The 25,866-nt window shown below is 36.1% G+C and overlaps 1 protein-coding gene across 2 annotated transcripts in view; it reads right to left on the reverse strand.

Annotated features, from left to right (window-relative positions):
• RPGRIP1L (RPGRIP1 like) overlaps positions 1-25,866 on the reverse strand; it is a 99,005-nt gene that overhangs the window by 46,320 nt on the left and 26,819 nt on the right. For both annotated transcript variants that reach the window (XM_060084505.1, XM_060084504.1), the window contains exons 8-16: positions 24,812-24,958; positions 23,217-23,290; positions 17,197-17,336; positions 12,401-12,507; positions 12,131-12,181; positions 11,271-11,450; positions 10,636-10,753; positions 4,261-4,713; positions 497-648 (exon numbers count right to left, since the gene is read on the reverse strand). In XM_060084505.1, coding sequence (XP_059940488.1) covers positions 497-648; positions 4,261-4,713; positions 10,636-10,753; positions 11,271-11,450; positions 12,131-12,181; positions 12,401-12,507; positions 17,197-17,336; positions 23,217-23,290; positions 24,812-24,958 — 1,422 coding nt within the window. The remainder of the gene's footprint in view (positions 1-496; positions 649-4,260; positions 4,714-10,635; positions 10,754-11,270; positions 11,451-12,130; positions 12,182-12,400; positions 12,508-17,196; positions 17,337-23,216; positions 23,291-24,811; positions 24,959-25,866) is intronic.

Raw genomic sequence — 25,866 nt, forward strand, 5'->3', positions numbered from 1 at the left:
ACTGTCCTGGATAGCACAAGGGAGTTCCTTTGTGGTAAAAGAGCAATTCTGCATCTTGATTGTGGTGGTAGTTACATGATTATATACACATGATAAAACTGCATTGAACTCTGCTTCTTCCTACACACACACACACACACACACAAAGTAGTCGTGCACATGGCATGCGCACATAAGTGCATGTAAAAACTTACAAAATCTGGATAAAGTCTGTAGCCTAGTTAATAGTACTGTACCAATATCAATTTCCTGGTTTTGATACTACACTATAGATACATAAAATATTATAATTGGGAGAAGCTGGGTGAAGGCTACACGGGACCTCTGTACTATTTTTGCTACTTCCTGTAAGTCTATGATTATTTCAAAATAAAAAGTTAAAAAAAGCCACTTGATGGCTGTGAAAGAAAATGATTTCGGTTTAAAGCATGATAATATAAAGAAATACTATAAAATTTCTGTGTCATAAAAGGGTCGTAAAGTCAAACAAGCTTACCCATTGCATTTGCTCTGGCCCCTTAAAATTTGATGTTATATATCCCAAAGCCTTTGCCCGTTCTTGATAAAGTCGAATTGCTTGATCCATGGGAACTCTTAATCGGAACCAGTATTCCACTGTGCCAAAATTGGGGATGTCTCCTTTAGTTCCTACAAACCAATACATAACTCACTGTTAAAATAGTCCCATAAATCAAAATATATACCAGTAAAAAAATACATCAATGGTATTATACATTAAAACTATAAATTTTATACTGAGTAAAATAATATATGACTTGCACAAATGATGTGTGATTGGCAAATAACAGAGATAAAGAAAATAAAGTTACTTCTGCAAGTACGAGTTCCACCGTATGTTAAATATTATTAAAAAACTATGTCAAACTATGTTTGAGGTAGTCTGGTTTATACTATTTCAATCTTTCTAAAATATAAAGAAAAATCTAAACATTGAGTCAAATACTCCACGGATTCTTTCTGATGCTACTTTTTATTTTTTAACAACTTGCACTCAATGTAGTCTGACAGATACAAAATGAAACCTCAAAATTATGAATGGAATATGAATTCAACTTTCAAGAAATCTTTGGCACCTTCCCATTTTCCTACTGCGCCGTAAGTATAGGGAAAAACACCATAGCTGTGCCAAATCTATACCGTATGTAATATACCCTCACATGTCTGCCCAGCACAACCTCTTGCTGGGGTTGTAGTTGTAGTACGCCTTCTAACTCAGGCAGCTCTTTCCCTCTCTTCCTCTGTGACGATTTCCTCTAGGGCTCCCAGGAGACTTAAGAGCTCTATGCTTCCTTTGCAGAAACGAAGAAAGATGGCCTCATTAGGACTGACTGCTTTGGCACAACTGGCAGTTCACCAGTCTACTTCTCCACCACACTCAGTTTTCTGAGGGCAAGTCCTTCTGAACCATGTGACTACATCACCTATGCAATCAATAAAATAAAATCCCTCCCAAGAACCTAAGTCACCCTCCTTCCTTTTTTTCTTGGTCACTTAAAAAAGTTTTCCTGGGCTTCCCTGGTGGCGCAGTGGTTGAGAGTCCACCTGTCGATGCAGGGGACGCGGGTTCGTGCCCCGGTCCGGGAAGATCCCACATGCCGCGGAGCGGCTGGGCCCGTGAGCCATGGCCGCTGAGCCTGCGCGTCCGGAGCCTGTGCTCCACAACGGGAGAGGCCACAACAGTGAGAGGCCTGCGTACCGCAAAAAAAAAAAAAAAAAAAAAAAAGTTTTCCTTTTTAAAAATGTATTTATTTTTTGAATTTTATTTTATTTATTTTCTATACAGCAGGTTCTCATTAGTTATCTATTTTATACACATCAGTGTATACATGTCAATCCCAATCACCCAGTTCATCCCACCACCACCCCCGCTTTCCCCCCTTGGTGTCCATACGTTTGTTCTCTACATCTGTGTCTCTATTTCTGCCTTGCAAACCAGTTCATCTGCACCGTTTTTCTAGATTCCACATATATGCGTTAATATACGATATTTGTTTTTCTCTTTCTGACTTACTTCACTCTGTGGGACAGTCTCTAGGTCCATCCACGTCTCTACAAATGACCCAATTTCGTTTCTTTTTATGGCTGAGTAGTATTCCATTGTACATATGTGCCACATCTTTATCCATTCGTCTGTCAATGGGCATTTAGGTTGCTGCCATGACCTGGCTATTATGCACCCTCCTTCCTTCTTTTTTTTTTTTTTTTTTTTGTGTTTATTTTTATTTGTTGACAGTTTTGCTTTATTTATTTATTTATTTTTGGCTGTGTTGGGTCTTCGTTTCTGTGCGAGGGCTTTCTCTAGTTGTGGAGAGCGGGGGCCACTCTTCATCGCGGTGCGCGGGCCTCTCACTATCGCGGCCTCTCTTGTTGCGGAGCACAGGCTCCAGACGCGCAGGCTCAGTAATTTTGGCTCACGGGCCCAGTTGCTCCGCGGCATGTGGGATCTTCCCAGACTGGGGCACGAACCCGTGTCCCCTGCATCGGCAGGCAGACTCTCAACCACTGCGCCACCAGGGAAGCCCCCCTCCTTCCTTCTTGAAAAGGTTTCTTCACTTGGCCTCTAGGATACTGTATACTCTTGGTTTGTCTCCCACCTCACTGGCCACTCCTTGGTTTCCTTTGCTGGCTCTTCCTCTTCTTCCTGGACTCTAAATTTTGGAGTCTCCCAAGGCTTAGTCCTTGGTCACCTTCTCTTCTTTATGTATACTCACTCTCTATGTGAAATTATCTAGGCCCAAGGCTTAAAATATATTCTGTATGCTAATGAATCCTGCTTTTATATTTCTATCTCTGACCTTCAGACTAGTATATCCAGCTGCTTAGGTGACATTTCCACTTGGCTGTCTAGCAGGAAGGTCAATCTTAACTTGTTCAAACCCAATTCTTAGTTTTTTTTCTTAAATTTGTTCCCTGCCCAGGTCTTCCTCGATAAATGGCCTCATCATTGTCCTGGTTGCTCACACCAGAAATTCTCGCCTCATTTGTTTCCCTCATTACTCTACATTCAATTGATGAGCATGTTTTTAAGGAAGAGTTAATCAAATATACACTGAATATAACCAATTCTTATCACTACTTTCATTACCATCGTAATCCAAGCCACCAACATCTTTTCACAGATTAATGCAATAGCCTGATAATGGTCCTAATTTTCTTGCTTGGCCCATACAGACTGTTCTTCCCACAGCATGCAGGGTGATTTTTCTAAAACCTATGTGTGATCACGTTACTTCTCTCCTCAAAACCACCCAATGACTTGCATCACTCAGAGGAAAAAAAAGTCCAAACACCTCACCATGACCCACAAGGCTGTACAGTGAGATCTGGTCCCTGCCTATTGCTTAAATCTCATCTCTGCTCTAGCCACTGGCCTCCTTGCTGTTCCTCCAACATGGCAGGTTTGTTCCTCCCTCAGGCCTTTGTACAATACTTGCTGTTTCCTCTGCTGGAAACATTCTTCCCCTGGATCCTGACGTGGATCTTTATTCAGGTCTTTACCAATGGCACCCTGTAGGGAAGCCCTTATCTGAATTAGCAACCTTCCATCTCTCTCTTTAGCCTCTTGCTCTGATAATTTCTCTTCATACCTAATGATATGTATATTTGTTTTATGGCCCATCTTCCCCTCTAGAAGGTCAGCTACATGAAGGTAGGGGCTCTGTCTTACTTACCACTGATCACTGTATTCCCAGTGCTTAGTAACAGTGATAACATGATAAGCTCCTTAAAAAACTTTGATAAATGTACTACAGTTGGGCTTCCCTGGTGGCACAGTGGTTGAGAGCCCGCCTGCCGACGCAGGGGACACGGGTTCGTGCCCCGGTCCCGGAAGATCCCACATGCCGTGGAGCGGCTGGGCCCGTGAGCCATGGCCGCTGAGCCTGCGCATCCGGAGCTTGTGCTCCACGACGGGAGAGGCCGTAACAGTGAGAGGCCCGCGTACCGCGCAAAAAAAAAAAAAAAAAAAAGTACTACAATTAATGTTTAATCAAACAAGGATATCAACATGGTAAATAAACATTTGCACTAATAAGCTTTAAAAAATTAATAGCCATTCTACTGAAATTATTAGTGACATTTAAGAGAGTCCAATCAACTGTGGGCAGCTATATCAGAGAATGCTGTCCTTACCCTAAAGGCACCTTGAACCTGAGAGAGAAGATACTAATGTGGAACACCATATTAATGTATAAACCAATCAGTGCTTCAAACAGCCAAAGTTTATAAGATTGTACTCACCAACCAAACTTGCTGTGCAAAATATTCGACCGCTTTTTTCTAGGATTTCATGGAATCTCAATTGACATGCCGCGATTGTTTCATAATCTGTGCTGTAAGCCTGGTGGACCTCAAGAGTAATAGTATTTTTCTGAACGTATTGTAAGAATAAGTCATTAACATGAATGAGATATTGAGAAGTAAAGTTATATTCTGGGTGAAGGCCCCGCACTATGGGAGTTGTCTGTAGTTCAAAATCATAGAAAGCATAGGTACAGAAGGTGACAGGCTCTTTATCTCCAGATGCCTGTATCAGTTCAGAAGAAAAGGTTACTTTGTTGATATGGATTTCAAATAGGTTTTCGCCTCGTTCTAAGTGAATGGTTTCATCAAACTCATCAATGGAGTCATCTGGCATGATTTCTGGTTTAAATTTGTACTGCTTGGTGCCATAGGCAATATCCTTTAATTGGGCTGCAAGAGAAGACACACAGTTTAGAGGTTTTAAAGTACTGACATATAAAGATACAAACTGGCTTTTGAAGTGGTAGGAAGTCTGAGTGCTTTTGGTGTATAGTCTCAATCTTAAATTCTATGACTACACTGTTTTTCTGTAAATGATACTGTATTATAAAGAAATCTATCATTTATTTTGACATCACTTGTTAAAAAAATTACAACTTAAGTGGTAATACAGGCTATACCAGGGAAACAGAAAAAGAAAAAAAAAAGGCCCTTGAATGAACATCTGAGGTAAATATTTAGATTTCACTGCTCCTTTGCCTCTGCTCTATTATCTTCTCTCCTATAAAGTCAATTTCTCTTTCCACTAGCTCCTTCCCTTCAGCTTATTAAAATATATATTTTTCTACTTTTGCGGAATGATGGATATGTTTATTATCTTGATGATGGTTTCACAGGTATATACATAGGCCCAAACTCACCAAATTGTGTACTTTAAATAGTGCCATTTAAAATGTGTTCATTACATTTCTAAGAAGCTGCTTTTAAAAAAGATATATCTCTTTCTAGATTAGAACATTCCCTCACACCATAGAGAAAAATAAACTCAAAATGGTTTAAAGACATAAATGTAAGACCCGAAACCATAAAACTCCTAGAAGAGAACACAGGCAGAACACTCTTTGACATGAGTTGTAGCAATGTTTTTTTTAGATCTGTCTCCTAAGGTAAGAGGTAAAAGCAAAACTAAACAAACTGGACCTAATTAAACTTAAAAGCTTTTGCACAGCAAAGGAAACTATTGACAAAATGAAAAGACAACCTACTGAATGGAAGAAAATGTTTGCAAATGATGCGACTGATAACGGGTTAATATCCAAAATACATAAACAGCTCATACAACCCAATATCAAAAAACCAAAAAACTCAATCGAAAAATGGGCAGAAGACCTGAATAGACATTTCTCCAAAGAAGACATACAGATGGCTCTCAGGCACATGAAAAGGTGCTCAACATTGCTAATTATTAGAGAAATGCAAGTGAAACTCACAATGAGATATCACCTCACACCTGTTGGAATGACTATCATCAAAAAGTCTACAAGCAACAAATGTTGGAGAGGATGTGGAGAAAAGGGAACACTTGTGCACTGTTGGTGGAAATATAAACTGGTTCAGCCACTGTGGAAAACAGTATGAAGGTTCCTCAAAAACTTAAAAATAAAACTACCATATAATCCAGCAATTCCATTCCTGGGTATATACCCAGAAAAAATGAAAACACTAATTCAAAAAAATGCACACACCCCAACGTTCACAGCAGCACTATTTACAATAGCCAAGACATGGAAGCAACCCAAGTGCTCATCAACAGATGAATGGATAAAGAAGATGTGGTGTAATACATAATTGAATATTACTCAGCCATAAAAAAGAATGAAATTCTGCCATTTGCAGCAACGTGGATGGACCTAGAGAACATTATACTTAGTGAAGTAAGTCACAGAAAGCACATAGTGTATGATATCACTTATATGTGGAATCTAAAAACGATACAAATGAATGTACAAGTAAAACAGAAATAGACTCACAGATATAGAAAACAAACTTGTGGTTACCAAAGGGGAGAAGGAAGAGGAGGGACAAATTAGAGTACAGGATTAACAGATACAAACTACTATATATAAAATAGATAAACAATAAGGATATATTGTATAGCACAGTGAATTATAGCCATTATCTTGTAATAACTTATAATAGAGTATAATCTGTAAAAATACTGAATGACTATTCTGTACACCTGAAACTAATAATGTAAATCAACTATATTTCAATAAAAAATAAATAAAAAGATGTATCTCTTTCTAGATACACATTTCCCCCGCCATGTTACATCCAAATTTCTAAAAAGAGTAATGTATACTTGTGTCTCCAATTCCTCATCTAACAGACACTCTTCAACTTCCTGCAAAAAGCATCTGCTTTATTTTTCTCATGAAACTACTCTAGAAAAGGTCACCAATAACTAACCAGTTTCTAGACTGAATGGTCCTTGTGTTATTTGAGTTCTTTGCTTAATTGACACTGATGACCACATCCTCTTTTGTGAACTTTTGTGAGCTTTCATGTCATCGTCTGCCCTGCTTCTCCTCCTACCTCTCTTATTCTTTAAGGGTTTCTCTTTCTCTGCTAGTTTGCTGGGGTTGTTTTTATCCTCTTTTTAGTCTACACATTCTCATGAGTAATCACATCCCCTTTTATTTATTTGAAATATAGCTGATTTACAATGTTGTGCTAATTTATGCTGTACAGAAAAGTCACTCAGTTATACACATATATACATTCTTTTTAAAATATTCTTTTCCATTATGATTTATCCCAGGAGATTGGATATAGCTTCTTGGGCTACGTATTACGACCCTGTTGTTTATCCATTCTAAATGTAATAGTTTGCATCTACTAACCCCTAACTCCCAGTCCATCCCTCTCCCTCTCCCCCTCCCTCTTGGCAACCACAAATCTGTTCTCTACGTCTGTTTCTGTTTTTTAGATAGGTTAATTTGTGTCATATTTTAGACTCCAGGTGTAAGTGATATCATATGGTATTTGTCTTTCTCTTTCAGACTTACTTCACTTAGTGTGATATTCTCTAGTTGCATCCATGTTGCTGCAAGTGGCATTATTTCATCCTTTTTATGGCTGAGTAGTATTCCATCATATATATGTACCACATCCTCTTTATCCATTCGTCTGTTGATGGACATTTAGGTTGTTTCCATGTTTTGACTATTGTGAACAGTGCTGCTATGAACATAGGGGTGCAGGTATCTTTTTGAATTATAGTTTTGTCCAGGTATATGCCCAGGAGTGGGACTGCTGGATCATATGGTAGTTCTGTTTTTAGTTTTGTGAGGAACCTCCATACTATTTTCCATAGTGGCTGCACCAACATGCATTCCCACCAATAGTGTACATGGGGTCCCTTTTCTCCACACCCTCTCCAGCGTTTGTTATCTGTAGACTTTTTTTTTCTTTCAGTATGCACGCCCCTCACTGTTTTGGCCTCTCCCGTTGCGGAGCACAGGCTCCGGACGCACAGGCTCAGCGGCCATGGCTCACGGGCCCAGCCGCTCCGCGGCATGTGGGATCTTCCCGGACTGGGGCACGAACCCGTGTCCCCTGCATCGGCAGGTGGACTCTCAACCACTGCGCCACCAGAGAAGCCCTGTAGACTTTTAAATCATGGCCATTCTGACTGGTATGAGGCGGTACCTCACTGTAGTTTTGATTTGCATTTCTCTAATGATTAGTGATCACAACCCCTTTTATGACTTGTTACTATCAATATACTGAAGACGCTCATATTTCTATTTTTAATTCAGATTTCTTGCCTCAATTCCAGACCCACACATCTAGTGGCTTGCTGAGCCCTCTACCTAGATATCCCCTAGGCACAACAAACTCAATATACCCAAAGCAGAATGGCTCATATTGTCTTCTAGTTATTTCTGTACCTTGAATTCCAAGTGATGATGTTAGCCTTCATCCAGCTGCCTAAGCTAGATATCACAGTGTCATCCTAGGTTCCTCTTTTTTTTTTTTTTACTCTCCCCACATCTGTAGGGTCACTGCTATTCAAAAATATTTCCTAAGTCTTTAGCAAATTTGTCCCTGTCCTCTGCATCTCCACTGATTCTACCTTCCTTACACCCCCAGTGTTTATTACCCAGATTATTAATGGAACACAATTCCTCCCTTCCTTCAAATTTTACTCATTCTTCCCAATACCTATAGCATAATCTCCAAAATGAAGTTCTGGGTGTACTACTCCCTACCTTAAAAATTCCTTGGTGCTTCTCTAGGTTAATAAGGTTCAGACTCATCAGGGTGGCAAATGGGGCCTTCAGGATTTGGTTCTTACCAGCCTTAAATCCAGGTTCTTCTCCATTTACTAATCCTGAGTTCCAAACAGACAGATCCACATGCATTTTCTCAAATGAATGGCAGTGCTTCACATTTAGGGCATTTTTACCTGCTTCATCTACTTCCTGGAAAGCCTTTCATTGTTTTTACTTAGTGGTGAATTCTGTCATCTTTAAAGCCTCCAAACCTACTGTGCGGGGTCTTCACTGAATCTTCAGGTATAAATAGGCATTCTCTCCTCAATGTTTCCTTGGTAGCTTTTGAATTTTTCTAACTTCACGCTCTTCACAGTAAAGTATAACTGTCTACTTACTTGTTCACAACTTCCAAGCTCCTGGAGGAAAAAGCCCGAGCTTTTTCCCTGTTTGTATTCTCACTGCCTAGCACTTTGCTTAGGATACATTAGGAATTTGAGCATGTTTATGGAATCAATCAATGAATTTAGGACACAGATAGAATATATTGGTAAAGACTTAGTGAGGCTTGAAAGGAATGAAAATCTCAAACTATGTGACCTCCCTGTTATTCAGGAAAATTTCATTAAGTGAATTTTTATTGAGTACTACTTGAAATAAAAGGAACACACTGCTCTTTGGCTTTGGAAAACCCTGTTCAGTCAGATGAAGATAGTTACTGAACCCTTCTACTTAGAGCAATGGTTCTCAGAGTGTGGTCTGGGAACCCCTGAGGGTCCCTGAGACTGTTCTGGAGGTCTGTGAGGTTAAAACTATTTTAAAAATAATACTAAGATGTTATTGGCCTTTTTCATTCTTAGTCTCTTACAAGTGTATAATAGAGTTTCCCAGAATCTATGTGATGTGTGATATCATAACAGAGTGACTGCAAAAGCAGATATAAAAACCCAGCTGTTTTCTATTAAGACAGATGCTGAAAAGATTTGCAAAAATGTTAAGCAATTAAAAAAATTTAAAACCATGTCGCTTGTCTATCTTTTTGGTATGGAAAATATACCTATTAAAAAATAAAACTGTAATTTATGTTAACATGTAATGGGTTAATTATTATTATTTTAGCATGCCAAATATTTTTTAAATTTCTCATTTTTAATTTCTAATATGATAAATATCATGAATATAACCCATATAAACATAAGGCCTTTTGGATTCTCAGTGATCTTTAAGAGTGCAAAATTACTGCTGGCATAGATCACTGAATTTAAGTACTGTATGGCAGGGAGCATGAAAGAGAGACAAAGTACTTATCACTGTAGAACTTATTATGTTGCAGTCATAGAGGATATGCAAAACTGCACTGGTGAAGAACACTTATATAATACAATCCCTAAACATATTTTTTGAGTACATGAGAGTAAAAGTGGCAAGTGCTGAGGTAGTGTTTTTCAAAGTACAGTCTTACACCTGCATCTGAATTGCTTGGAATTATTTCTAAATATATCAAATCAGAGACCCCAAGATCTTCAGTGGTAGGGCCCAGGAAGCTACCTTTGAAACAAGTTCCCCATGTAATTTTCTTACTTGCTAAAGTCTGAAAACCACTGTAAGGGCATTTCAAGTAGAGGGGTGGCTAGCAGTAATTGGAGCCAGCTTTCTGGCATGGGCACACATTTAGTTAGATTCTGAAGCCGGGAATGGTATATCCTGGAGTCAGAGTAGAAAGGAGGTTCAGATGGAGCAGACAAAGCCCTGGTGGTGGGACCGAACAAGATGAATCTGACAAAGAGCAAGCCGACTTGTTTGGCTGAGATGCACAGTTTGCTTAGAAGAGAAATTAGAAATGATGTGGTTAAATTTAGTCTGTGGTACTTTATGAAGTACTCTGAAATCTTGCCTGCAACACCAAATTCAAAAAGCAGTAGGGAATTACTAAAAATTCTTGAGTAGAAAAGTATCAGATAAAAACAGCCTTTCTGGTAACTTATTATTATAGTTAATAAATTGGGGAAAAAAAGAGCAAAGAGGAAGTGTGAGTGTACATTTGTAAAAATCCACTCCTCTAGTTACTGTGGACAAAGAATTGTGCACGTTGTACCTTCTAGTTTCTGGATGCGTGCAGCCCTGATATCAAGAAGGTGGACATACTGTTCCACTTTGAGTTCATAATCTTGCTGCAAATTTTCCATCTTCTGGGTCACTGCTTCAACTTCCATCTAAAAAAACAGAGATAACAAGTTTCATTACTCAGGATTTGTTCCATTTTCATTTGTTAAAGCAACTATGATTCAAGCATTTTTTAGATCCTGGGGATACCGGGAGCTATAAGCCGTTGTTTCCTGACTTCAAAGAGCTTACAGTTTAGAAAATTATGCTTGGCAGTGTTCATTAACCAGGACTAAAACCCACAAAACTCTGGGTCCCTTTTAAGGAGTGGTGCCCCATTTGTTCGAAGTTAATATAACAGGCGGCTGAGGCAGGACCAGCTGCGGAGCGTGCCGGCGTTGGTGAATACGTCGCCATGATTCGTTCTCTAAAACCAGGCACTGAAAAAATTACTTGTTTTAGAACTCTTTAGTCGCGAGTATCTAGATACAAGGCTAAATTCCAGGCATGTGGTAACACGTGATAATAGATTATAACAGATGCTAATACATGATACTGCTTTGAAATGTAAATCATGAGTAGAATATTATGGGAAACCTATCCTCCCGATTTAGTGTATTATATTACCTGATAATCTTTATTAATTTTATGTTGCATAATTAGCATGTTTCTTGTCTTTTCAAGTTCTTGCACTGTTTCTGCATGAGTTGCTTGCAGCTCTTTCATGGAGCGTTCTAGATCTTTATTAATTTTACTGTCTACTTTCTCTAAAAAAGAAAGGTCTCCATTTTTTTGTGATTTTTGAGCCTAAAACAAAAACATATTTTATTACCAAAACAAGAGTTTCTAAAATGTAACTGTGAATTAATATGGATATAGTAAGAAACAATCATTAATTGAAAACAGATATATTTCCATTTTCCGTTAGGAATGAAGCAGTCCTGATACAGAATACATATTTGGATAGACATTTGGAACAATTACAGAAAAATAAAAAAACAGTTTATTACTTCACGAAGTAAAAAAGAATCATGTACGTTTATTTCTATTCTTCATTTGATTAAAATCTATACCATGATGATCTAAAAGGAAAGAAATGTACTTTCTGTGTCTTCTTGTAAATAACAGAATATTCTAGAACTGGAAAATATCTTCTGGTGACATATATAATTCAATATTTTATTAAGATAATAGGGTGCACCAAGGTCTCTTAGGACAGAAAATTGCTGGTTAGTTTTATAGTGGGGCATATAAAAGTAAAATGTTTGTTACAGTTGGGGAAAGTGCTTTAAATAAGAGTTTTTGAGGTCTACTTTAATGTAATTTTGATGTCATTATGAAATATGTATATGCTGTAACTAAATGTCACCTGACCACTTTTCCTGAATAATTCATTCTCCAAGTATAAAGGTTACAGATAAGGGTCATCATTATGCTGAAACAGTTATATGTAGACATGAAATTCATGATGAAGCTTAGAAAGTTACCTTTATAAGCAGGAGAGCTTCACTCAATTCATCAGCACTAATATCACTCTCCTGCAAAAGACAGAGTAAGTAAAAGCTCACAATGGCAAGTGCAAGAGACATTCCAACTATGTAGATTACCCTCGTGGAACATAAACTGCAAGATGCCATGAATTAATAAACTAAGTTATCCATTTGTATTCTTTTGCTTTGTGGTATAGTGTTTTCTTTACGTATAAAATATTTAGATAAAAATTTGGAGTTCGTTTCCTAAATAAGAAAATAGTTCACCTGGTTGTAAAACTTCATGCGGTTTTTAAGTTCATCAAGTTGTTGTTTTTGTTCCAGGTACTGTAACTGTAGCTCTCTATTTTCTTGAATGATCTTCTCATTTTGGTCTTAAAAATGAAGTCAACACAATTCGAAAGGTAAGTGAGAATGAGGTACAAGAACACATTTTAAATTGGCTTAATTCATGATACACACCAAGCTCGATCTACAGAGCCAGAGAGGCCAGAGAGGAAATTGAGCTAGCACCTTAGACTAAGGGAGCAGGGGAATGAGGAACAAATGAACACTATCATGTGTCTACCATATGATTCACTTGCTTATCAAAAACTTAGGACTTAGTTTCACAGTATTAATATAAGGAAATTGTGGCCTCTGGAACTTCAAAGGAACATTCTATCTAAAATACCTATGAAAATATGTTTCTAAATCTATGATTTTTACTTACTTATTAAGGATCCTGAAAGGCATGCAAAAATTTTTTTCTCTTTTAGTTTTTTCTAATTGACTTCCTTGAGTTATCTTTTCCTAATTCAGCATAAAGTCTTTTCATTAAAACAAGATAATTTTTCTGATAACTCTGGAATTATAATCAACCCCATTTTTAATAAATCTGTTAAGAGAGGAGAAATGGATTCTCAACCAGTGCATGGTAGTATCAATAATAATTCATGTGTGTTCTTTATTCACAGAGTTCACGCTATTAATTAGGAATGGAGATAGGTTACGTTTGCCTGTGTGCTCATTTGCCATGACCCACAAGCAGGCGTATAGGGTAGAGCTACAGAAGATGGCAAATCCATAGAGAGACTAATTTTTCACTCTCTGCATTAAACATACTTAACTTAAAAAAAGAAAGCATAATAGCTAGCTAACAAATCTACTCTTTAGTCCTAGGTTCTTAAGTGTACTTCTTTACTAGAGTTCGTTGTGGTGGTCAAGTATTCTACTTTGTGGGCTCCCTGTGGACTGACTCTAAACCATGATATCCAAAGTGTCTCTATTAATTTCATCCTGCTCACAAAGATTTATGATCATCATTCCTTTCCTTAAAAAAAGGGAAATCAACATATTTGCCAAGAATTCTTTACATGAATACATTTGCACACTGACTGCATTTTATACAAAAATGTTTCTGACTTTTATAAAGCTTTGTGTTCCCAAGCCATAAATGCTATATATAAGTAAAAACTGTAAATTACACAGTTAAGAAGAAATTAACTAAATTTGAATATTTTTAATATAACATACTTCTGGCAAACTAAAAAGTAAAAAAAAAAAAAGTTACCCTAGGATATGTAGAGCCATTTTAATATCAAATATGTAAATATTTTTCTTATTGATAAGAGGTTAGAAGGTTATCCTAGAGTACAAATTACTAATATTCAGTGAATTAAATGAAAGAATTTCCAAATGTGAGCAATACTTGGAAAATTTTAAGGTAAAGGTCAAACATTTATCTCTAAACTAAAAATTAGGATTAATAATAAATATGAATTCTTATGAGATAAATTTGCTCTTTTGGTTAGAGAGTAGAGTAAGAATGTGGAACCCTTTATTTGATGTTGATTGGGTTAAAACAACATCCAGATAGAATGACTAGGTAACAAAAAAGGAGGTAAATGAACCAAGGTCCTGAGGATAATGTAATTTCCTTCTCTGGCTAGTGAAACTTTTAGGGGTTCTGACGGAAACCAAAAGTGTAAGGACATGACCGTTCCATCTTCATCCAGACGCAGTGTATCTTATTCCTATGCTGTCTTCTATTCTTTCAATTTTTCAGAGCAGGGTCCTGAGAATAATATGCTACCGGTATAAATAAACTTACTCAAATATTTCTTCCTTTTCTGATTTTTCGTTCAACAACTATGTTCCCACTTACCTGGTATTTTTAAAACCAGGGCTTTATTAGTGGGAAAATAACTTATTAGTGGGAGAAGATATTACTGAGCACCAGTAACTTTCTCTCTACTGAATTTTATGTAGAATTCTCTACTATATTTTTCCTTTCTTAAACTGTTTACTGGGGATGTCACTCCTGGGACTTTAAAATGTATGGAGACATTATAGTTCAAAGAGGAAATAGACTTGCTGAATTATAATATGAAAAATCAAAGCACCCTGTACAAGATGAAAAATAACCTCCTTACCTTATGATTTGACAAAAAGCAGGTTAAGCTAAACAGCATTTTATTCAAATGAGATAACATTTCACTCTTTTAAAATTATGTTCTTCAAGCACACCATTAATAAGCAGAGTGCAGAGAACAGTTCAACTAAACAATTTTCAGAGCTCCTTTGTGCTAATATCTTCAGCTGTGATCAATATAACCCTATGCATTATGCTGAATTATGCATTTCAGCTAAAGATAGAAAGGAACTTTCAAAAGCAGGCCCTTAAACACATGCAGTTAATTTAAGCATTAACCAAATGCAAACTGCATTTACATATCCTTCCCCCACATATTCGCACAATCTGAAACTAATTTGTACCTTGAATAAAGAGGTGAGTATTCTCTAAAAATAATTTGCCAGTTAGATGAATGACTACAAGAAGCCAGGGAAACATCTTCTGGCAGAGAACACTTGATACATGAAAAGGTAAATGTGTGAAGAGACTTCAAAGTAAAATTAAACAATTTTGAAATCTGTAATACAAAAAAGCAACTTTCTAAATATTAAAAGATTTCCTTAAATAGACAACTTCAATTTTTTGTTTAGTATTTTCCCGGAAAAAATTGTTTAAAGGCTGTATTATTTTTCTTATAATCTGTTTTAACATTTTCACAAAGAAACAAAAACTGAAATTATTAGACCTGTAAATTTCAGGTATGCAAGCAAAAATAACTAAAATAACAGTTGCATTAAAAAGATTCAGTTCTAGCAATTTTTCTTAAGAAAATAATCAGATAAATGTGTAAAGATTTGTGTAGAAAGATGTTCAGGGTACTTAAAAAAGCTGAAGCTATTTAAAAATTCAACAACAGAAGATTGTTAAACAATCTATGGTACATCCTCACACTGGAAAACTATGACAGCCATTATAAATGATGATGATGCGGATTTATATTTATACTGAAGGAACGATTTCACAATACAGTAAATAAAAAAGCACATTATAAAATTATATGTATAAAATTGTATGTATATATGTCCTCTGGAAGGACATATATAAAAATATTAATAGTGATTACGTTGAGGGCTGTGGGACTGAAAAGAACCCCCAGACTTAATCCAACAGTAATAAATAGATTTTAAAAGAACACCAAGATTCTATCCTCTTAACAGTTTCTTACCAGAGACCAATTCAAATTGGTCTAAAGACCAATTCAAATTGGTGTAAAGATAAGAGTTTTGGAACTTTTGATATCTAGGGAAATACAGAAAGCACGGGAACAAGAAAGGTTTATTTCATTTCTCTTTCCTTAAGAAAGAAAAGAGAGAGGAAATACAGAGCCCTTCCGCTTCGGTGGAAGAATTTATTGAGCAACTACTAAATAAAGCACTCTGTTAGGTATTCAACACTACATATTAAAGTTAGGAACTAAGAATCTTTGACATAAAAACTTTAAAATATCCACCCAGTCAGAAATCATGTCATCATTTTATTCTACTCACAGTCTTCTGGAGAAAATTTCATAAACTGTCATCATTTAAACCACTTGGTAAATAAATACTGCACACATATTTCATTGAAATTAAGACCCCATTGATTATAAGATGTGTTCCAATTTCAGATTTCTTAAAATGTTAAAAAAAGTTACACCATAATTTAAAAAATGTTATCACCTATAAGATGCTTCCCAATTTCAGAGATATTAAAATGGGAAAAACAAATCTTCTTAGAGTTTACGAAATATGGCATTGTGATCTAAATCAATATAGAGAGTACCGACTAGATATGTAATTGTTTTTTTAACTGAGTCTGCATTAAACTTTTAAATGTTCTCATGCAACTGAACTGCAAGTGTTCAAAAGGAGCAACCTTATTATCACATCGCTGGGTTTACCTACCAGCTGAGCAAACAGATGCAACACTTGGAGCAATTAATTCACTTCCCTGATTGTGCATTTGTGTGTATATGTGTGTATAATATAGTAGAGCAGACATCTACTTTAATTATAATTATTTTACTTCTGTGAGACAAGAAGGGTGAGATCTGGGACTCATAACATGTAACTTATTAATGATTATTATTTTAGCAGGGACATCTTGACAAGGCTTCTTTATTTAAGTACTCTGTCACAGAGCAGAATTAGCCATCTCACCATCAGATCAAAAACAGCCAAGCAAGACTTCTGCCGTCCTTGGCTGTCGTACACTGCCTTTTTTTTTCCTCCACTGCACCTGCCACCACCTGATGTATCACATATTTATTTAATTACTGTCAGTTTCTCCCTCTTGAATTTATGCTGAATGAGGACCAGGTCTTTGTTTTATTCATTGCTGTATCCCCAGAACTTAGAATAGTGCCTAGCACATACTGGTGCTTAATAAACACTTGTTTGACTCTTGAATAAATTCAGGAGAATTAAACAAATTAAAGAGAACCTGAACAAGAGTAACTCTGAGAAAAAATAATTCCTTTGGCATATACGCTAAGCTGAGTAAAGGGAAATTTTGAGCAATCAATAAACTCATAAAAGTGGATGACTGTTAATATAGGCTGTGTCCCTAGTACGCAGCAAGGTGCCTGGCAAAACAGCAGGCACTGTAATAAGTACTTATCAAGTCAGTGAATAACAATGAATAACACGCATGTCTGAAACGAGTAAGTCAGTAGTCATTTTATATGTACCTCTTTCAGTTTTTAATCTGTCAAGGATTTCAGTTTTGTCTGTTAAATCGGATTTTAAGGCAGTCTCGAGTTGAGCAATCTGTACTTTCAGCTGCTGTTCCTTTAACTTCCATTGCTCTTCATGGGCAGCACTGAAGGCACTGCAAAACACACGTGACAGGCAAGGAGAGCTTGGAAATCAGCTTCAACCGAAAATAATAAAGAGAAAAGCTTTTAGTGGCACAGAGACCACTGTCATCATGTCTTAGGAATTAAGTAAACATATGCTGGTCTGCTGCTGTTGAAACCAAGGCGCCTTTCTCAGGCTGCGGTTAGGGAACATGAAAGAGTTTGTGGGATGAGCAAAGGAACTGGCCTTAATTTAGAGCTCTAAAGTCAGAGAAGTTGGCAGTGTGCAGCTTTTGTGGGACTAGTAAAGGAATTCAGATACTGTACATACTCCAGAGGAATCCACAGTTCCAAACCTCAGCAGCAGACATCGGACAAAACCATTCTCTACCACGAATAAACCCTAATACAGAGAAAAGGGACTCCCCACCTGATCTTTAATTCCAGAATTTGAAACTTTTACAGAGTCTGTGATAATAGCATATTTACAAAATACTGGCCACAAAATGATAGCATTTTGAATTATAAGACGGCGATTTTGATATTAAGAAGCAATGACCATGCAGTTTTTGTCCTAAAAAGCAAACAGCAATAGGCTAAGAACAAACGGTTTTACTCATAACGCATGACTGGGGTGAAAACCCAGTAAGAACACCTTGATAAGAATGATGTAGATAGAATTATTATTCCTCAATAAAAGTGTAGCAGTTTAAACTATCATGAAAATCTACTAATGATCAGACCCAGGATTTTGGAAGAATCAGCTGAAAAATAACTAAATGGTATGCAGAAGCTAGACAGTAAACATTCGTTTAGGCCAGTGGTTCCCAAATGCTGGCCTACGTGAAACACTGGTGCTAGGTTAAAAATGCAGATTCTGGGGCCTAGGCATTCATAGTTTTCCCCAGGTGATAGCCAGGTTTTGGAAAAACTGATCTTGATCTGTATTTCAGCAGAAAACTATTATCTGTGAAGCTTGATATGAATGAATAATTATCAGCAGCTTTGACCCTTCTACTTATTTAAAACCCAGTAAAGGAACCAGAAACTTACAAAATCTGGTTTTGTACTGATGATGAAGTAAATGGAAAAGAACCTTCTTATTGAAAATTGCCCTTAATGTTGCTCCCAGCTAGTCTGAGGTTTTAGTCCAAAAGAGATACTTTTCTGGGAGGCATAGCTTTCAAAAGAACAAAAAACTGTGTATTTATTTTACAGTCTGAATGTTTCTATTGCATTTAAAATAACATGACCTTAAAAATAAATGGAATTCTAGAAGTTTCTCTAAATATGCCATCTGTTTCTTCGATCAGTGTTCTCATTTCACGTATGGAACCTTAAAAAAATACATGGATCTGGTATACCAATGTTTTAAGCTAATTTTATCAAAGGTAGAGTTACCTAGGTTTAAATGAAATCCAAATATGTACTTTAAATACTAAAGTAAAGAATATTCCCTTACATTTTCATTTTTTGATAAAGAACAAATATATTTCAAAGTATATATACCAAACACATACACATGTATACATACGTGTGAGTGTATATGTGTGTATGCATGTGTGTGTGTGTCTCTTATTATTAAAAGTATGTACTACCCGGAAAAAAAATTAGCATGATGAAATAGGCACAACCATACATTATATCAGCCGCTAAAAATTAGAAACAGTAGTGTTCCAACAGCATTAGTACCAGCAAAAAAGATCACCAACAGTTAATCTGGCAGAAACATCAGAAGCTGTATGTGTTTAAATTAAGAACAATTTAGCAGCCTGGTTTTTCCAAACCCACAAAATACTAGTGTAAATCAGCATAAGTCACTCTGAATTTAGTCCACTGCTATCTTCCCTCTAAATTTAGGATTACATTCCACTGGAGTTTCATGAGGAATTCCTTTTGAATTTACTGTATTCCTCTATGCTTGGAGCCATCTGTGTAACTATAAATGGTAAACCACATCTGGCTCCATTTTCTTTGTAGAGGCTGTGTACATGATTAAATCTGCATATGAGAACAGTCTTTGAGAACCTTTTATTCATGAAAATGTTTTTGTACATTGCCTACAGTGACAACTGAGGAGGGGATCATAGTTGGTCTTTGTGCACATTTCATTGTTACATTATGCTGCTGGAGTGATAAAATATCAATCTGCAGTGGAATGCCCCTTGGTTCCTGTGGTCATTGGCATGTCCATTGGCAGTCCATTGGCAGTCATGGGTCAGCATACTGTAAATACACACCCTTGATCAACAACGTGATAAGATTAAAAAAAAAGAGTTGAAGAATTCATCTCCACCCTAAGGTCTTTTTTCTTACAGAAAGAATTCCTTTTATTCCAATGTTCAAGGGTATCCTAATGTGAGAAGAATAAGCTCTAATCATCCATAAAGAAATCCATAGGTACCTTAGTTAGGCCTAGTGGAAATTAAATACATATTAACATGGGGATATTTCACTTACTAAAGAAAAAACGATGCCCCAAATGTACTCAGTTTGATTTCTGGGAAGCACAAAGTGCTCATTTAGGATCATATGAGCTTTCATGTCTTCTAGAAGATTGCAGGGGACAGGTGCTCACGTTACAGCAGCGGTCCCCAACCTTTTTGGCATCAGGGACTGGTTTCGTGGAAGACAATTTTTCCACGGACAGGGGTGGGGGATGGATGGTTCAGGCGGAAATGTGAGCGATGGGGAGCGGCAGATGAAGATTCACTCGCTCCCTGCCGCTCACCTCCCGCTGTGTGGCCTGGTTCCTAATAGGGGGTTGGGGACCCCTGCTTTACAGAAATGGAGCACAGAGAGTCTATGGGTGGTCAGCAGTGCTCCCTTAAATTTTGGATATTAGATGGCTATCACATTGTAAAAACCTGAATCATCCAATTCTTAAAACAGTTAATATCATCTTCAAAAACTGGACCAACTCTTCTTTTAAATAGTTATTAGATTAGTGTCTCTCAGGGAGTTAATATCTTAAAATCACCTTTAACAAGAGTCTCTGGATTCAAACTCAAATTGACTGAATCTGAACTGGATGGTATTGGGGGATGGGGAGGAGGGCAGGTGGGGAGGTTTCACAGGGTTGGTGAAACCTCCATTTTACTGTTTTCCAGGTTACTGATATACATTATAGTTGAAGGACTATTGCATTCATCAGCTATATCACCCTAAAACTATATACTAACTTCAAAAATGAGACCCAGCTGTACTATATTATAGTATAGAATTTCTCTCTGACCAAATAGAAAGACTTAATTGCAAAAATTTTATTCTGAGTTTTTTAAATGAACATTTCTTAAAGTTATACTTATTTCTTGGCATAGTATCAAACATGCTACAACATATTAAAAAAGGCTCATACCAAATACTAACATGAAGATTTTACCTTACAGATGATTCTCTAATATGTCATATGTCAAATAATAAACACATTAAAAATATCATTTGAAAAAGGAAGATGAGAATGCAATCTGCACATCACATTTTTCTCCTGAAAACTAGCCAATTTTGAATAACAAACAAATGCTCTCCTTTTAAAAACATGCTATCACTATGACTAACCAAACAGGGAATATATGTAGTTTGTGATGAGCATTAGTTACTGGCCATGATGAATAACACTGCCATGAAATACAAGAGCTGTAAGAATCTTGGGGAGGATGTTGATTTTTGTAGAGTTTTTCCAACTATGCTTCTGAAAACGCATTATATATTTAAAAAACTGTATTACAGAATTTTATAGCTCTATTTACTATCACATGTGCTTGCTGGGTTTTGTACCTAAGTGACATTTTTTTTTGACACAAATGTTTTGACACTCATTATACACATTTACTTCCATACACCTCACACAAAATTCAAGTGTAAGCAGCATGATGAAGTCTGTTTTTAATGTGACAGGGAAAAAAAAGGTTGCTCAAATGCAAAACATTAAAAATAAAAACCCTTCAAAGTGAGATTTACACTCTTAGATCATCTTCTAATATGGAAAGATAAAGTTTCATGGTGATAAACTAAATATGAGAAAAACATGTCTTTCTTAAAATTTCATTTATGCATTATTCCCAACTAAGTTTAATGTTTTTATTACAAGAAAGTACTTTCAGTAAATCCTCAAATTGAGGGGAAGTAGAAAATGTATAAGTAATGACCAAATGGCACTTATATTCATGTATTAAGACCATGTTAAATTACTTGAAATTACAAGATGTTAAGATAAATATAAATCAATAAAAATGTCTAAATGTGTGACAGTCTTGTTATTCCATGAATGTTTCCCTTTTGCATATACAATTTCCATTGCAATTAAAATCAGAGATAGGCACAGAGAAAAAAAAAATTCAAGTTTTAGAGTCAAAAGAAATGGGTTTTAGTCCTGTACTGGAGTCTCAGCAATGCTGTGTGACTCTGTACGAGTCTCTTAATTTTTCTTGAGTCTCAATTCCGTCATTTGTAAGATATGGGGATAACATTATTTTCTCTGCCATATAATATGGTGGTGGTGTGATCTCTCCATATAATGAAATTTTAAAATTTCAAACATACAACTACTAACTACTTAGGTATATATCACTATAAACCTACGCATTGTTCTATAGAGACAGGAATACCATAAAATAGGAGGTATGATAAATGCTTTAGGTAAAATTAATCAGGGTTGATGAGAGTGGGACCAGAACAAAGCACTGAGGCCAAATGATCTGGGAGGGGGTGCAAGGCAAATTCCACATAAAGCTGTTTAGCCAGTCAGTCTATCCTTGCTGGAGAGCCCAAGACGTTACTTTAACTGAGGTCTCAACCCGCTATTGGTAACCCTTAATATAATGAGCCCCTGTGCAAATATAATCAACACTAGTATAAGCAACATACATGATTCATACCTCTGGAATGATGCGTAACATTAATTTAGTTATCTTTTCAAAGTAAATCAAAATAAAAGCCTCTCCCTACATTCTTCGGTATAATTTGTTTAATTTATAAAATGTAAATTCAGTTTGCAAAACATATCAAACAAAACATAGTTAAAAAGTTAAAGATATAACTGTAGATCAGATGGCTATTTTCTGATGTTTCCGAATATGATCAATTAGAAGCAACTGTTGAATATCAGCTCTAACATATATATAAAATTTACTTTCATGTAAACCTGTATTTATCATTTATCAGTATCATACACTGAAAAGACTTAAAAACACACACACATCTGTATCATTTAAGTAAACTTAGCTGTGGAGTAGAATTCTGTTTCTAACATTACCAGAAGGGATTAATTTTTAAAATACCATAATTATGAAGCAGATAAAAAGGAAAAGTAAAGCAGCTCTTTAAAATTCATCTTAAGATAAAGATGCGTGTGTTTTTTGTTTTAAGAAATAGAAAAAATTGTAAGCGAATACCTTTGCTTTCCACCAACAGAATCACACGAAGCTAATAGGCTGGGTAGCCCAGCAGAAGAAACAAGAGCTTGGAGAGACCAAAAGAGGTTCAAATACAATCTCTACTACTTCCCAGCTTTAAGAACAAAGGCAAGTTTACTTAATTCTGTTTTATTTTCATTGTCTGCAAAATGGGCATTAATAATACCTACATTTCCAAGTTGTTGTGAGGAATTTATAACGATGTATGCAGAGTATTTAGCATAGTGCCTGCTAGCTTACAGTTTGCATTCAATAAATGACAGCAGTTGTTACTGACAACAAAGTGATATGGTTTTCTTAGTAACAGACTGCTGCTCAGGTTAAAGAACTTATTACCGATCTCTTAAAAAAGCTTATTTTTCTTTTATAACATATGTAGATTTCTTGCAATCATCTGTTGCTAATTCTTTAATCAATATTAGGTATTCTGATATCCAATGTTTTGATAGAAAAGATCTCAAACAAGAGAAGGAGAGAACACATGGAATCATGATTTACCTGTTATAAAGTTTATCATAGTTTTCCTTTAAAAGTTCCCGTTCCTTTTCTAAATCATTAATTCTATCCTGCAGCTGAAATGAAAAGAAAATTACACATTAGGTGTATAAAACCACGTGGGGATTAAAAAAAAATGTGAGGAGGCTAACGTCTTGATTTCTAAATTGCAGCTGTGAACTAGTCCACTTATATCGTCTGTATTTAATTTAGCATTGTTTTTCTTCCAAGTTGTTAAGTAAACATGAAATTAATATTTCTGTTTTAATTTAGTAGGAACGTATGCACTGCTTTATGGCAACATGTACCAAAATTCAATAAAGAACGTGTTAAAAGCTTGCTATTAAGTTTGGGGAAACATAATATTTTTTATTGTCTTCTGCGATGAATTCCATCATTATATTCATTTTGTGTTAATTTCCAGTTGGCCCCCCAAAATAAAAGGATTAACTTTTCTTTTGGTTCGTGGTTCAAACAACTTGTGTCAATCACTATTTACTCTGAAAACACAATTTCTCATGTTACTTGGAATTTACAAAGAGCCAGTAGTATATCTTTCAAATGAATGAACAAATACAATCGTATACCTCGCTTTATCCCAATGAATAATATTTTTAGAAATAAACTCAGGGTAATAATTGTATCTTGAGGGCTTCCCTGGTGGCGCAGTGGTTGAGAGTCCGCCTGCCGATGCAGGGAACACGGGTTTGTGCCCCGGTGCGGGAAGATCCCACATGCCGCGGAGCAGTTAGGCCCGTGAGCCATGGCTGCTGAGCCTGCGTGTCCGGAGCCTGTGCTCCGCAATGGGAGAGGCCACAACAGTGAGAGGCCCGCGTACCGAAAAAAAAAAAAAAAAAAAAAAAAAATTGTATCTTGATAACTAAAATGTAGCTTTTTGTATTTATTTCTAGTATTTAAGTTTCATTCACCAGTATATTTTGTTGTTACAACCTTTTCCCATGGATCAGAGTACTCTTAAAATTCATTCCCTTCTCAAAATTCTTTGGATGCTACTGTGAGACACCATAAAAGATTCTTCCAAGATGAGAACAGAATGTAGACATCTTATTTCATTTCCATTCTGTTTAAGGACAAGTTTAACAGACTGCAGAAAAAGATTGCGCTAGCTGGGAAACATGAGAAGCAACATGAATAGGAAGATGAGTTTTGAAACAACTTCCTAGAAAAAAAAAATTCTCAAAATTGCTGATGTTGGAGGGCAGAACATCTTTCTCCTTAGAGACAGATCTCTTCCTATAATTGTTCTGACATCTCAAATGACTAATAAGTTGTTAAGGCTGAGAAAGTTAAGTTCCTGAGGTAATCTGGCATTTGTTCATTTAAAAATGTTATGTCTCCTCAAGGATCCTTAATCCTTTAGATAAATAGTGGATCTCAGTACATTTGCAAGTATTTTTAAGTACCAATTTGCCATGCACATAATATATCGACTATATTTTGCTGTGCTCAAAGTGCCATGCAATGTAGTTTAGGATTTTTAAGTCAATATAATATTTAAAATGTCTCTATTTTACTTTTTCAAAATAGTTACAGAGAAGTGTTAATGCAAAGGATGGCTAAACTTTTTGGGAGCTTACCTCTTCTATTCTTCTTTCAGAAAATGTCATGGAACGTAACTGCTTCTCAAGACTGCAGCATTTTAAACGCTGCTCTTTCAGCTGCATGTTTAGCTCATCTCCATTTGCCATCAAGGCATCATGGCTGATCCGGAGAGTTTTTTGCTTCTAAAAAACAAAAGGAAAATCCTTTCAAAACTATTTTTGGATTCTGCTTTGAATGAATGATCACCATTCCATAAATGAGTTTACTCCTGAAGTCCATGTTATATTGTTTATTCTTTATCTCACAAACAATGTATATATGCTACCATATTAATGTGTCATTATACAATGTATAATGTGTCCATAAAGGATACTCTTGGCCAAAATGTATCATGAGGAAGAAAATATTTTAGCACAGAGTCACACAATGTAGGCTGTTTTTGTCCTTTATTTTATTCCCTCCTAGTTTTCTGACTTGTTGATAGTGACCAGTGAGTAAATTAGTTTTAGCAAGTAATTATTCTTTCTTTATGCTGTGGTTACAGTGGTCGGACATGCTGACTAAAAATGCTGCTGCATGGGTTAAAAATAAATGCTGACCATAGATATTCAAACTGAAAAGATCTGTCACCACACCATATAAATAGCCTTGGAAGGTTAGCTTCTAATTGTAATACAATTAAGAATTTCAATTCAGTAAAATAGTTACTGAAGTCTTCTTAATTTTCAAAATTGACCTATTTATGAATATGTTTTAAATTCAATTTTACATACTTACACTAAAGTCTTTTCATAGAGTCCATATGACCATAACATGTAATGCCTTATCTGCTAATTAAAATCATTAAATTTCTATTGAAGTTCTTCAATTGTTTAAAAGAAACATGGCTATTGAGCTACTTGAGTCCAATTTTTGTTAATCTTGCTTATAATCACAGAACAGTATCTTTAACCAGCTTTCTCTGTGCTTCATATCTCGATGAAGCTGTTGGCCTGAACCTCTCAAATCTCTACCCCAAAGAGGTACCTGTGCTATCAAAGACACTTGATATTCATGGTATTTAAACAAATACCTGGAGTCACTGTTAAAT

Source organism: Mesoplodon densirostris, chromosome 19 (assembly GCF_025265405.1).
Source record: "Mesoplodon densirostris isolate mMesDen1 chromosome 19, mMesDen1 primary haplotype, whole genome shotgun sequence".
Lineage (NCBI taxonomy): Eukaryota > Metazoa > Chordata > Mammalia > Artiodactyla > Ziphiidae > Mesoplodon > Mesoplodon densirostris.